Source organism: Vespa crabro, chromosome 1 (genome assembly GCF_910589235.1).
Source record: "Vespa crabro chromosome 1, iyVesCrab1.2, whole genome shotgun sequence".
NCBI classification, from domain to species: Eukaryota; Metazoa; Arthropoda; class Insecta; order Hymenoptera; family Vespidae; genus Vespa; species Vespa crabro.
In genome coordinates this window covers 20,507,580-20,520,057 of record NC_060955.1, presented here as the reverse complement: position 1 = coordinate 20,520,057, position 12,478 = coordinate 20,507,580, and the positions used below count along the sequence as shown (strand labels likewise).

Here is a 12,478-nt window from a genome sequence, read left to right as displayed (position 1 = left end):
ATCGTCGGTTGCGAGGTAACGATTATCGAAATTATGTACATATTTTGTCCACCCTTTAGAAATAAAGTGAAACAAGGCGACGAAAATTATTGGCCTTGAAAGAAAATTGGAGAAATTCGGGTTTGTATTATCGCGAGAAATGGTAGTCGATGCTTCGATACGCGCGATAAAAGTTAGACATACTCAAAGTCGTTGGCCTTCGTGAATAGTCGAAGAGGTGGTACGCGTTCTACTGGCGTGGGTGGGTGTAGTCGAGTTTTATGAATGAACTCTGCGTCGCGTACGAGAGTGCGCGAATGAATGGAGAAGGAGAATTTGCTCGCGTGCACGAGATACGTATATGGGAGAAAGAGGAGAACTCTTTGTTGGATTAGATTAAGTGCAACGGATATATTTCGTTATTTGTTAAATAAAAGAAGAAATTATATTTATATAGAATTCGAGGTAAACAAGAGAGAAAAATAAACACACAAAAATACAAAAAAGAATTATAATCCCTATTTATCGTTTATAAACTTAATGATTTGAAAAGATCATTCGATCTTTGATCTTAGGACTTCTGGCTGGAGAACATCTCGACATGAAGCAAGAATCGGAGAAGCAACCTCTCTCACCGCCTTTGCACAATAACAATAACAACAATAACACTTCATCGACGATGTTCTCTGGAATGGGTGCTGCTGCAGCAGGATTGTCGATGTTGACTCCTCAACAATTATTGGCCGCCAGTCGAACGGCAGCTCTAATGGCAGCCGGCATTCCTGTTTCACTACATGCTACTTTAGCGGCGAGTCCATCACTTTATCAACATCATCAGACACTCTTTGGAGGGTGGGCGCCACCCGCAGCTTCTTCACCCCCTTCGCCACTTCATCACTCGCCTGGTTCAGTTTCGTCAGCTCTTGCCACGACAAAATCCTCTTCCCGCCGCCTTAGTTCCGGTAATACGAATAATAATAATAATAATAATAATAACAACGTCGTGAGCAGTAGCGCGGATAGAATCAGTAATAAAAAGAGCCAAGCGACGAAGAGAAAGTCAACGAAGGTGGCAAAGACGGAGAGCAACGTTCAAAATTCATTGGAGAGCGTGGCGCCACTTAGCCCACCTACGTCAATCAGTCCGGAGGCGGGAAAAGATGGCAGGGACAAGGTCTTCACCTGTGGCGTGTGTTCGAGATCTTTTGGTTACAAACACGTGTTACAAAATCACGAACGTACGCACACGGGTGAGAAGCCGTTTGAGTGTCCGGAATGTCATAAAAGGTGAGAAAAAGATAAAATACAGAAATTTAGAGGGGAAAAAAAAGAAAAAAAAAAAAGTAATAAAATTAAAAAAAAAAGTAAATAAATAAATAAATAAATAAAAGAAAGACAAAACGAACGAAAAATAAACGGCATACATTTGAACATACATTTGAACCATTTAATTACAGATTTACTCGAGATCACCACCTGAAGACGCACATGAGATTGCATACCGGTGAGAAACCATATCACTGCAGCCATTGCGATCGACAGTTCGTCCAAGTAGCCAATCTCCGTCGTCACTTGCGTGTACATACGGGTGAACGTCCGTACGCTTGCGAACTCTGTTCGGCCAAATTCAGCGATTCGAATCAACTCAAGGCACATTCTTTGATTCATAAAGGCGAAAAACCGTTTGAGTGTGAACATTGTCAGATGCGTTTTCGAAGAAGGCATCATCTGATGCATCACAAGTGTGGTACTAGCAATGTGATGCTTGGAGGACAGGGGTCGAGGTCACGAGTAGCATCACCATCCGTAGCAAGCGATGATCTCGAAGACGATATCGATATCGATATAGACGTAGATATCGATATGGATGAAGTAGAATCAACGACAACGGTGACTACGACTACGATGGCTACAACGACGAATACAGCCACGACGACAACTATGACAACAACAACGACGACTATAACGACGTTGCCCCAAAGAAAGAGTTTGACCACGCCCATTGCTAAGAGGTCGACTCATCGACAACGTCAACAGCAGCTACAGAGTTCGGTAATCGATCCGGCTGTTTCATTACCGATCAATCTGTCTGGTATACCGATCGACTTACCGGAACAAACCGAACCGGAAGACCTTTCAATGTCTACAGGGATGCAAAGAGTAATCTGCATGTCTTGAAATAGCGAAAAATTGAATTGAATTGAGTCAAGTGATAAATTTAAAATTGAATATGTGGAAAACAATATTCAATCTTTTTTGCCAGAGAGCACAAATTTAGGCATTTCAAGTGTATATAGTATGTCGTTATAATGCATTCACGTTCATGTTCCAAATATTTCTTTTATGTATATACGAGTAGATATCGCGTAATCCTAAATGAACATGATCTCATATGAATGTGATTTTTAACGGACTTCATATTTGTACGATACCCCAGGTTTCTTCTACTTAGCTACTTCGTTCAATTATTTGATTGAATCATTGAAAAAAGGGCTGATTCTCTTTCTCTCTCTCTCTCTCTCTCTCTCTCTCTCTCTCTCTTTCTCTTTCTCTTTCTCTTTCTCTTTCTTTCTCTCATATACACTCTCTCTTTCTTTTTCAATCGAAAGAGCGTGTAAGAATGTTGTATAGTTACGAAGCGTGTTCACAAGAAACAAATTCGTTAAGTCGCCTTCTTTCACGGCGTTATGATACACGTTTCTCCTTCATACCGATAGAAGAAAAAAGCAAGAGGTATATACACATGAGCTGTCGTTTATAAATTCATTTCTATATGAAATCTTGTCGAGGGTCCCGAAGTATTTTCTATATATACTATGTGTATATATATATATGTATATATATATGTGTGTGTATGTATGTGTGTGTAAACGTACATATATATGTATATGTATACTATATATATCTACAATGAACTCCGTGAAACTCAGGGTTGTATTTTACCTTTTGTCAGGTTACGAGGTCGAAACTCGCCGATCTCCGTCGCTATTCTACATATTCTTCTCTTTTTGTTCAGACGGTGAAAAAGACGTATTCTCTTCTTTTTTCTTTCTTTTTTTTTCTCTCCTTTTTTTTTCTCTTTTTTTTTTCTTCTTCTTTTCTTTTTTTAGTTTATCACACTGTCCTATAAAAGGGGATAAAAATATAAGATAGAGAGTTAAAAGAACTATTTTCCCCTCGAGTAAGTATATAGAGACTATTTTTGCGGAATCGTCAGGTTTCCCGTTGAGGCCGATCTCACGAGATGGGTCGAAACACGTGTAGCGGTACACGAGGGATAGAAGAAAATGAACGAAGAAACGACTCTCTAAACGTCCAACGTGAATAACGAGAGAAAACTGTGAACGACCTCAGGCCTTCGTAAAATCTACACTTTTAGGAGAAAGTGTAACAGCCGAGGGATGAAATGGAGTACAAAAGGATGCGCCTTTTTCGAAAGTAGGTGACTAAGAATTTGCTCTCGATCTTTTAAAATGAAAGAAGGATATATATTTCAATATCTTTAGTTTCACAAACATTTCGTTTTTAGTATATTCATTTTTAATATTTTATTAATTACTTTTTCTCCAATGGCATATATAAAATAATTATGTAAAAAGGGGAAGAGTATTGATTTAAAAATGAATATCGATATGATCGAAATATCGGTTAGATATTATCGTCATATTTTTCTGCCTGTTTCAAAGTATTCGCGTATTATCGATCCTCTTGATAGTTCCCGCATCCTTACGAAACAACTAATCCGTCTTTGAATGCCGCGGCACGAGTCGGAGGGTGGTTAGAGGAGGGTTGAACGAAAAAGAAAGAGAAAGAAATAGGGAGAGAACAACGACAAAGTCGTAAAGGAGAAGAACAGAAATCTCGATCGTATTCGATGGTGCGCGAGGGTGATGTCTTTACGAAATAAAAAAAAGAGAAAGAAGAAAAGAAAGAGAGAGAGAGAGAGAGAGAGAGAGAGAGAGACGTTTCGATTCATATTGTGCGACGAAGCGAATCGTAACCAGAACACACAATATTTCTTCTTTTTCGTCATCGGTAAGAAAAGAGATCGTAAGATCCTTCGTAAGGAAGAGGAAACACGAGAGGAAAAGGAAGAAAAGCTTTTCTCTCTCTCTCTCTCTCTCTCTCTCTCTCTTTCTCTCTCTCCTCCTTTCTTTTCCTCTCTTCTTAACGCGAGCAAAGGCTGACACGAAGCGAACGGAAGAGAAACGAGGGCAATTTTCCCTTTCTCTCATTCTCTTTCGAAGGATGTTTGCAGAAAATGTAGAAGAGAAGAATATCTTCTTCTTATTCTTCCTCCTCCTCTTCTCCCTATTCTTCTTTTTCTTCTTCTTCTTCTTCTTCTTCCTCCTCTTCTCCTTATTCTTCTTTTCCTTCTTCTTTTTCTTCTTCTTCTTCTTCTTCTTCTTCTTCTTCTTCTTCTTCTTCATCATCATCATCATCCACACTTCATTGTACCATCGGTAGTAGTTTTGAGGTTCGTTTTATATTACGGACTGTTATTCTGGTTATACCATTTTGTCGATGAAAATAAAAGGGCAGAAAAAGGACAGTAGGATGGAAAGATAGACCCGGAAGTAAGATAGTTGACATTCGTCCGTACAGGGACCTATCTAATGGAACAATAACTCCAAGTGACCTCGACATAGACGACCTACAACGAAAGAAATTTGCATGCCCTGGAACGGGCATAAATCAGTGGAGCATTGAGAGACCAAGAAAGAGAGGAAAAGATATGTCGGGTCGACTCGAAGGCAGGGGAGGACGACGAATCACCACCGGCTGCGAATTTTCGGCACGCAGAAGGAATCATTGCGAAAACTGGTTCACGCGAAAGACCGTGCCGCAGGCAGACTCGTAGGACAAAAGCTTTCAAAGAAATTTTATCCCGACCGGCTGCGAGTCCGAAGAAATAGAGAATGGAAATCGGAGAGTTCTTTAAAGATACGTGCGTTTTGGAGAATTCATGCGTTTTCAAACGTTGTTTTTCTAGGAGATCACTTTGAACGTAATAATATCGAAAATTTTAAATTGATCATACCGGATTGAAAAAAAAAAAAAAAAATATATAATAAACGTTTATCATCTCATCGAATTATTTCGTACAAAAACAAAGAAAATTTTTTCATTCATTGGAAAAAACTTAAACTTTTTAGCCTTTAAATTACTTCGGAAATCTTAATATTTGTTGAAGTATGTATTGTGTATGATTTTTTGATAAATTTATACGTTTTATTTAAGAAAACATCGTTTAAGGAGGAACATTATTAGCAACGGGATATAATAGTTACTACGAGAAATATATAGAATAAATAACTTTTTTGTTTTTTTTTCTTTTCTTTTCTTTTCGTATCAAAGTTAACATAAATGAAATAACACGATTAAGAAAGAAACAAAGATATAGTTTTATATCTACAAAGCACTGAACCTACAGAGTACTACCGACGGAACGATGTCGTTTCATCTCACTACTTTTACTGTCAGAGAAACTTGTATATATAACCAGTACATTCATCCAATAGCTTATCTACTTCTCTTTTCAATTCTATCACGATTTCTCGTCCGTTTTATACTCTTATACGACTTTCTCATTCGTACAGCGTCTATCATTCACACTTTATCTAATTAATGTATTTATCTAATCGTCGTTGGATTTAAATTCAATACATCGATTGCAATAATTTTTTTACGGATAACAATATCATCATTGATAAAAAGAATAGCATATAACTATAATAATTAAAGTATGCGGGCAATTTTACGATTGCTTCGAAAGACCATGCGTTGGAATTTTAATCTTAGAATGAAATTAATGAAAAATTCAAGATACATTTATTTGTTATATTAGAAAGCATTAACTAATGATAATTAATAAAACATAAAATGAAAGAAGAAGAAGAAAAAAAAAAGCGTATAAATGAGACTGTATAAAAGTATAGGAACTCGTTCGAGAAAGACCGGTTCATATATTCCCTTATTCTTTTTAATCTTACACTCGGATACGTTCGATGATTCTTAACTACGCTTCAGAACTCGAAACTCAGAACTCCTTGTTGAAGGAGGAGGTCTCTATTAAAGAGAGGGATGGATGAATCGTACGTATCGAACGCAGGCTCGTGCTCATTGTATTTTCTTTAGGTGGTCGTCGCGTTTTTCTATCTTTCTGTCTTCTTTTTTCTTTTCTTTTTTTTCTTGTTTTTTTTTTTTTTTTTTTTTTTTTTTTTTTTTTTTTTTATCAAACGAATGCTCGACTAGAAAGCACGAACGAGATTAGCGGAGGCACTTCGTACGGTGGACAGGTGATGGTTATACATGGTACACTGCCGTAAGAAAAGACTACTTGGACTAGCACGTCGAGGTCCTCTTTTTCTTCCTTCTCTTCTTCTTCTTCTTCTTCTTCTTCTTCTTCTTCTTCTTCTCTTTTTCTCTTCCTTTTTCTTTTTCTTCTTCTTCTTGGATAATGTCACTGTTAGAACTATGACTTATCGGAGAATCACCGTTGCGAGTGAGTACAAATAAGGAGTATAATATCGTGATAAAATGATAGTAAGAAGATGGCTTAACGAATTTGTTTCTTGCTAGCAAACCCTTCGTAACGATACAACGTTCTTACACGTTCTTCTGATTGAGAGAAAGAGAAAAAGAAAGAGAGAGGGAGAGAGAGAATGAGGGGAAAACCCAGTACTTTTTCTAACGATTTGACCACATAATCGCTAAGATGGAAAGTAGTGGTATCATACTACTACGTAGTATGAATCTACGTTGAAAATGATGTTATAAATTCATGTTTGAATTTGACGTTGCGATACTTGTTATATATTAATAAATAAAGACGAAAAGATATTTAGGACAATGTGAACGTGAATTATATTATAAAGATATATTATATACGCTTGGAATACGCTTATATTTGTGCTCTCTTAGATAAATGAAAAAATTTATATTTATGGACTTTTTTTTTTATTATTATTATTTTTTATTTTATTTTACTTTATACATAATCAATCTTAAAAATATCGGTTGATTTAATTCAATTCAATTCTATTATTTCAAGACATGCAAAGCCCTCGGTTAGTATATTATTTTTAATTTTCATTATGATATGCTCTCTACAATCTATTTAATCGGACGTTTATAACAATTATCGCACGCGTGATAATATTATTAAAGTAATCATTCCTGGAAACGTTTGATATTCGAAGTGGACAACACTTAGTTCTTCTTCTTCTTCTTTTTTTTCTTTTTTTTTTGCAAATAAAACAGTTCTTGAAATGATTCGAATGCGAAGAAGTTAAATATGATATAAAGAAAGATACGCTTTCTTTCGCAGTGTGCTAATTCCGTTCCTATTTACCGAAACTATGACTCTACTTCACGGTTGAGTTTATCGGTATCTTGAGAAATAAATTCCTAATTAATGGTCGTTAGTTCCATATCAGAAAGAATAAAATACTGGTAGATTACGTTCCTGTCGACTCGGATAAAAAAATACCGTGTCAATTGTTTTATATTTTTTCTTTATGTAAAAACAGACCAGAGAAGCCTGATGAAGTTTAAAGCAAAATTAATGACATAAACGCGCGGAAGATACATATATATATATATATATATATATGAATACATATATATATGCATCTATATATATATATAAATATACACATATATATACACATATATATACAAATACACACACATACACATAAACATATTACATACACGTCCAGTACACATTGTATTTAGGAACACAAATGAAAAAAAGAGAGAAAAAATATCGTTGCTTGTCCAACACTTGTCATAATAATTAGTTATTATCGTTGTTGTCATTTTTGCTCTCATTTTAATGAGAGCAACGAAATTACATATAAGTATTAATATCTATTTGTGTCAAATAGCTTATAATATTATACCGTTACAATGTATGTGTTAGAACTGGGATTGTAACGAACGGATTCACATCGGATAAGCCATTTACATCGATGAAAAAACTTTTAAATGTCTCTTCGAGCAATAAGAATGGACGAAATAATTAATTAATAAATTAATTCCGTATCACAATCCCAGTCACTCTGAAATATTTGATTACATACCTACGATGTAAACTTTATTGTATCTATATGTATATATATATATGTATGTATGTATTTATATATATATATATATACATATACATATGTATAACTATACATAGTTATAATTTTGTACAGCCAATCCAAAGGATAATCGTATGCACGACGATATTACGCGTATTACATTAGATTCGAACATCTGAGAGTAAATCGAAAATCAATGATTTTCTTGCCCTACATCAAAATTAATAAATTAATTTCATTTATCTTCGCGTGCTCGCACATGTTCGAATCTTTATAACGCGTGTCGACGCACGGTACAAATTCAGACCTTATGCCTCTAATTAAAATAGTAATGCCACACCGTAAAAATACTCGAAGACATTCTCGCTACTTAAAATGCGTAGAATGCCACTCGAAGGAATTATTGTCGTTTCATAAGCATAATAAAGTTTATGAGAACTTTGTAGATTTTTCATTATCATGTTAAATAATATTGTTTTATTATTTGTCTGTCGTCTGTTTTTTCTATGTAAAATTAATAAGAAAAAAAAAAAAAAGAAGAAAAAAAAAAGAAAAGGACACGATTATAGAGATCATCGTTGGCTAAATATAAAAGAAAAATTATGAAAAGATGTACAAAAGATACGAATAAGAAATCGAGTGGCACTGAATGTATACTATGAAACTGACACTACCTCACCAGACACCTAATATATCTCAACCACAAGACTGATTTTGAATAGTATTCCTATAAAATAAGAGATAAAGAAATAATAATAAAAAAAAAAAAAAAAGAAAAAAAAAGAAAAAAAGAAGGAAGCATAAGAAGCGAGAAGTGGAATTATAAATGAAATTTTATTCGTACAAATATGATATAGACAGTTTTTCTAAATAATTTAAGTATCGAAGGTATATAATATTAATATTGTCACTGCGTCGCTGCCAAAAAAAAAAGCAACAACAATAACAACAACAACAACAAAAACAGGAACGAATAACCCATTCCTATTGTGAATATACAGTTCGAAGAAAAAAGATAAAAGAACATCCTTTGTATTATAAATCGTTTATTCGTGATTTATCGCCCTGATTTCCACACATGTAATTAAGTTAGTAAATGTTTCATCGAGTTGACTGGTCTGTCGAACTATTTTTATTATTAAAACTCACTGTTTAATCGTTTCAGAAGCCTAATCATTTCAAGACGCCTTTACCTTAAATGATAGTTTTTTTTTTTTTTTTTTTCATAATAATTTACAAATTATGTTATGTGTATATATTATTAAAAAAATAACGACGATATTCGATCGATGAATCGATTTTATTTTTTTTTTTTTCTTTTTTTTTTTCAAAAATCATCAATAAGACCATTGTGAGTTTATTATTCCCTGAAGGACCAAAAGGGAAGGAGAATAACGAAAAAAGTCTCATGGATGACAAAAAGTTTTGATATTTTCACAACTCATCCCAAGTTGCATCTTGCGTCGCTACAGTGCCGCAGGAAAACGAAAAAGGAGACTATCGAAGAATATAAGAGGGGTGGATAGAACGAGAGAGAAAGAGACCAGCAGCATAGTTGGATACTGAAAAACCACCCAATCCCTCCCTACTTTCTCTCTCTCTTTCTCTCTCTCTCTCTCCCCCTTCCTCCCTCCCTTTCTCTCTCATGTAGGACTAACATACGACTTGCATTCAGCCGCACCACCATTCAATTCATCGAATTTCCAAAATCTAGGATTTCTACGGGCACGCTCGTGCTCGTATAGGTGAAGAGGCTGCTGCAAGCATCACTACATCGTTGAAGAGAGAAATAGGGGAAGAGAAAATGAGAGAGAAAGAGAGAGAGAGAGAGAGAGAGAGAGAGCTGACACAGTGACACATTATGCCGTAATGTGGGGGCACGTGGCAGATGTAGCGAGTCGAGCCTAACTGGATGCATCGATGTCTCTGAAAGTGCCAATGTAAAACCGGTTCTTTCCTTGGTATAATTTCATTGCATAAATTTCCATTTTTCCGAATATTGGAAAAGATGTTAACGTGAGAATTATCGATAAAACGTTTTCAGAGATATTGTCGATCAAAGCGTTCAACAAAGGGTAAGTCGTAATATATTCAAAAGTAAAAAAGGTACCTTTAAATTCAGCATATCTTCTTTAAGGACGTATATTATTTTCTTGAAAATTGATCATAGGTAAAGAAGTATTTCGCAATTCAATATATTTCTAACGGAAGGAAAGAAAGGGGGGAAAAAAAAAAGTAGGCGGATTTTGGATATGGTATAAGCGATCCGAAGGGATCCACCACTTTTTGTTTGTTACATAGCGGTGCAGGCATATAAGTTTACTCCCACCGCATTGCTTCCTTTGTCAAGAACTGTGCCAACATGTCAAGAATGTCTAGCTGCACGCGGCGAAGGGGACACAATCGTGCGTTTTTCTTTTGGATGCATGCAGGGCAAGAACCGTTTTTGGGGTCAGAATCCATAAAACTCGAGGGTTTTTAGACCACGCACGCAACTACCTGAAGTAGTAGCGACGAAAATGGGTAAATATTTACGAATTCGATCGTGATTACATTTTAATATATGGCTTTTAATAATCGTAGCTGTAAACTATGTCAATAATAATTAATAAACTTCAATGGTAATACATTAAACAGAGATATTTTTTTAATTATTAAATAATGACGAATTTCAATTATCAATATATTTATGTATGTATCTATATAAATATATCTTTAATTTTTCGTTTGTCACAAAAGCTTTAAAAAAAAATGAATATATACTTACACTTGAGAAATTCTATTTTAAAAACTTCGGTAGATTTTAAAGTATCTTTGCGAAAGCAAATAACAATAAAATTAGAAACAGGTGTTCCGTTAAAGTACTCGAAAGGATATACATACATACATACATACATATATCTAAGTACTCCCCAGAGATCGAAGGGAGATCTTTAAGTGGCTATAACGAGAGAGAGAAAGAAGAACGGTTTCCACGATGGTAACGAATTTTGGAAAATCCACCGCAACGAGTTCCCCGTAAATTTCTTTCCTCGCGGTGTCCAAAAGAGAAGAAGAAAAATAATGGCGTCGTGTGCACGCCACGCGTCTCTAAAAGCGAAAGGAGAAAAGAAGAGGGAAAGAGGGAGTACCGAGAGGGGTGTAAACTTCCCCTTTTCCGCTTTCGCTTTGGCGTTCCTTGTTTTTTGTCTTTCCAGTAAAAAAAAAAAAAAAAAAGAAAAAAAAACTCCTTTATAGAGGGCAAAGCGCGCGTGCTGCCCCGAAGGAAGAAGGATGAAAGGGATCCTGACTGGCACCCTTGATCCTTAGGTGGCCTACCATTGACAATGCGCCAATCCAACGTCGCAAGAAACGCGATACCATTTACGGGTGAAACCCAAAATTACGTGAAATCCTGAAACGTACGATGCGTTTTTGTCCAGGGGAGTTTCTTGCACACTGAACGTAAGCACATTTTTAGATGAATCTGGTCTCCTTAAAAATCAATTGATCCATCGATCAAACGGTACGTATATATGTATGTATATCGTAATAAAAATTCAATATTCGTCTTTGTTAGCTCATTTCATATACGAAATTTTATTGGAACGCATAGACATTATCTTCAAATTATCCGTTCGATAGATCGCGCGAGCGTAGGATATACAATTCAAGGATTGACAATTTGTATTTATAGAGATAGGTGTTGTGTTATGAAATGGAGACGTTAAAGTTAATGCATTTTAAAGTGCTTTGATACTAAATGAGAGAACATTAAGATACCTGTCGAGCTAACGTAAATTTTCCTTTACCGGCACGTCGTACGAAACGACCGATTCCATTATCGCTTGGCACTACTCTAGTCGGCTTTCTTTTCCACATCTCTAATTTTCGAAAAGGACTATATTTAAATGACTTCCCGTTTTACGGAAGTCAGCTATTCTCGACATATGGTGTGGGGACAAAAAAAAAAATTGTCGACGCCCTCTCGAATCAAGCGTGAACGAACCAAGTTTCTCTTTAAAAAAAAAAAAAAAAGAAAAACAAAAAAAAGTATCTCAATGCTATCGAATTTCATAGAAATAGACCAGTTTGACCGAGTCGTTGAAATTTTTTTTTCCCTGATAATCCGTAATAAGACGAGTGCCTTTTTTCTTTCTCTTATTTTTTTTTGTTCTTTTTCTTTCTTTTTATTTATCTCATTCCATTTTAATCCCATTTCTAAGTTTGTTTAAAGTGTACGAAACTCTTCTTTGTATCGATCGTACATTAATCATAACGACCTTTCGTCGTGACAATAATTGAAAGAAATTTGTGAGGAATGAAAAAAGTCTACTTTTGAAAAGAGAATGAATTTTGACCGATCGCAGGGCCACACATAATATATTTTCAAAACTCGTTTTCCAACTAGAAGCTAAGAAAGAAAAAGG

General features: G+C 35.3%; 1 protein-coding gene across 4 annotated transcripts in view; it reads left to right on the top strand.

The window, feature by feature from the left end:
- The window catches only part of LOC124422886 (protein krueppel), a 7,276-nt gene extending 2,895 nt beyond the window's left edge, over nucleotides 1–4,381 (top strand). For 3 of the 4 annotated variants that reach the window (XM_046959984.1, XM_046959885.1, XM_046960083.1), the window contains 2 exons: nucleotides 555–1,266; nucleotides 1,437–4,381. In XM_046959984.1, coding sequence (XP_046815940.1) covers nucleotides 555–1,266; nucleotides 1,437–2,157 — 1,433 coding nt within the window. In that variant the 3' untranslated portion in view covers nucleotides 2,158–4,381. Of the gene's footprint in view, nucleotides 1–532; nucleotides 1,267–1,436 lie in introns of all 4 variants that reach the window. The other variant, XM_046960156.1, reaches the window with a different exon arrangement.
- The last annotated feature ends 8,097 nt before the right edge of the window (nucleotides 4,382–12,478 follow it).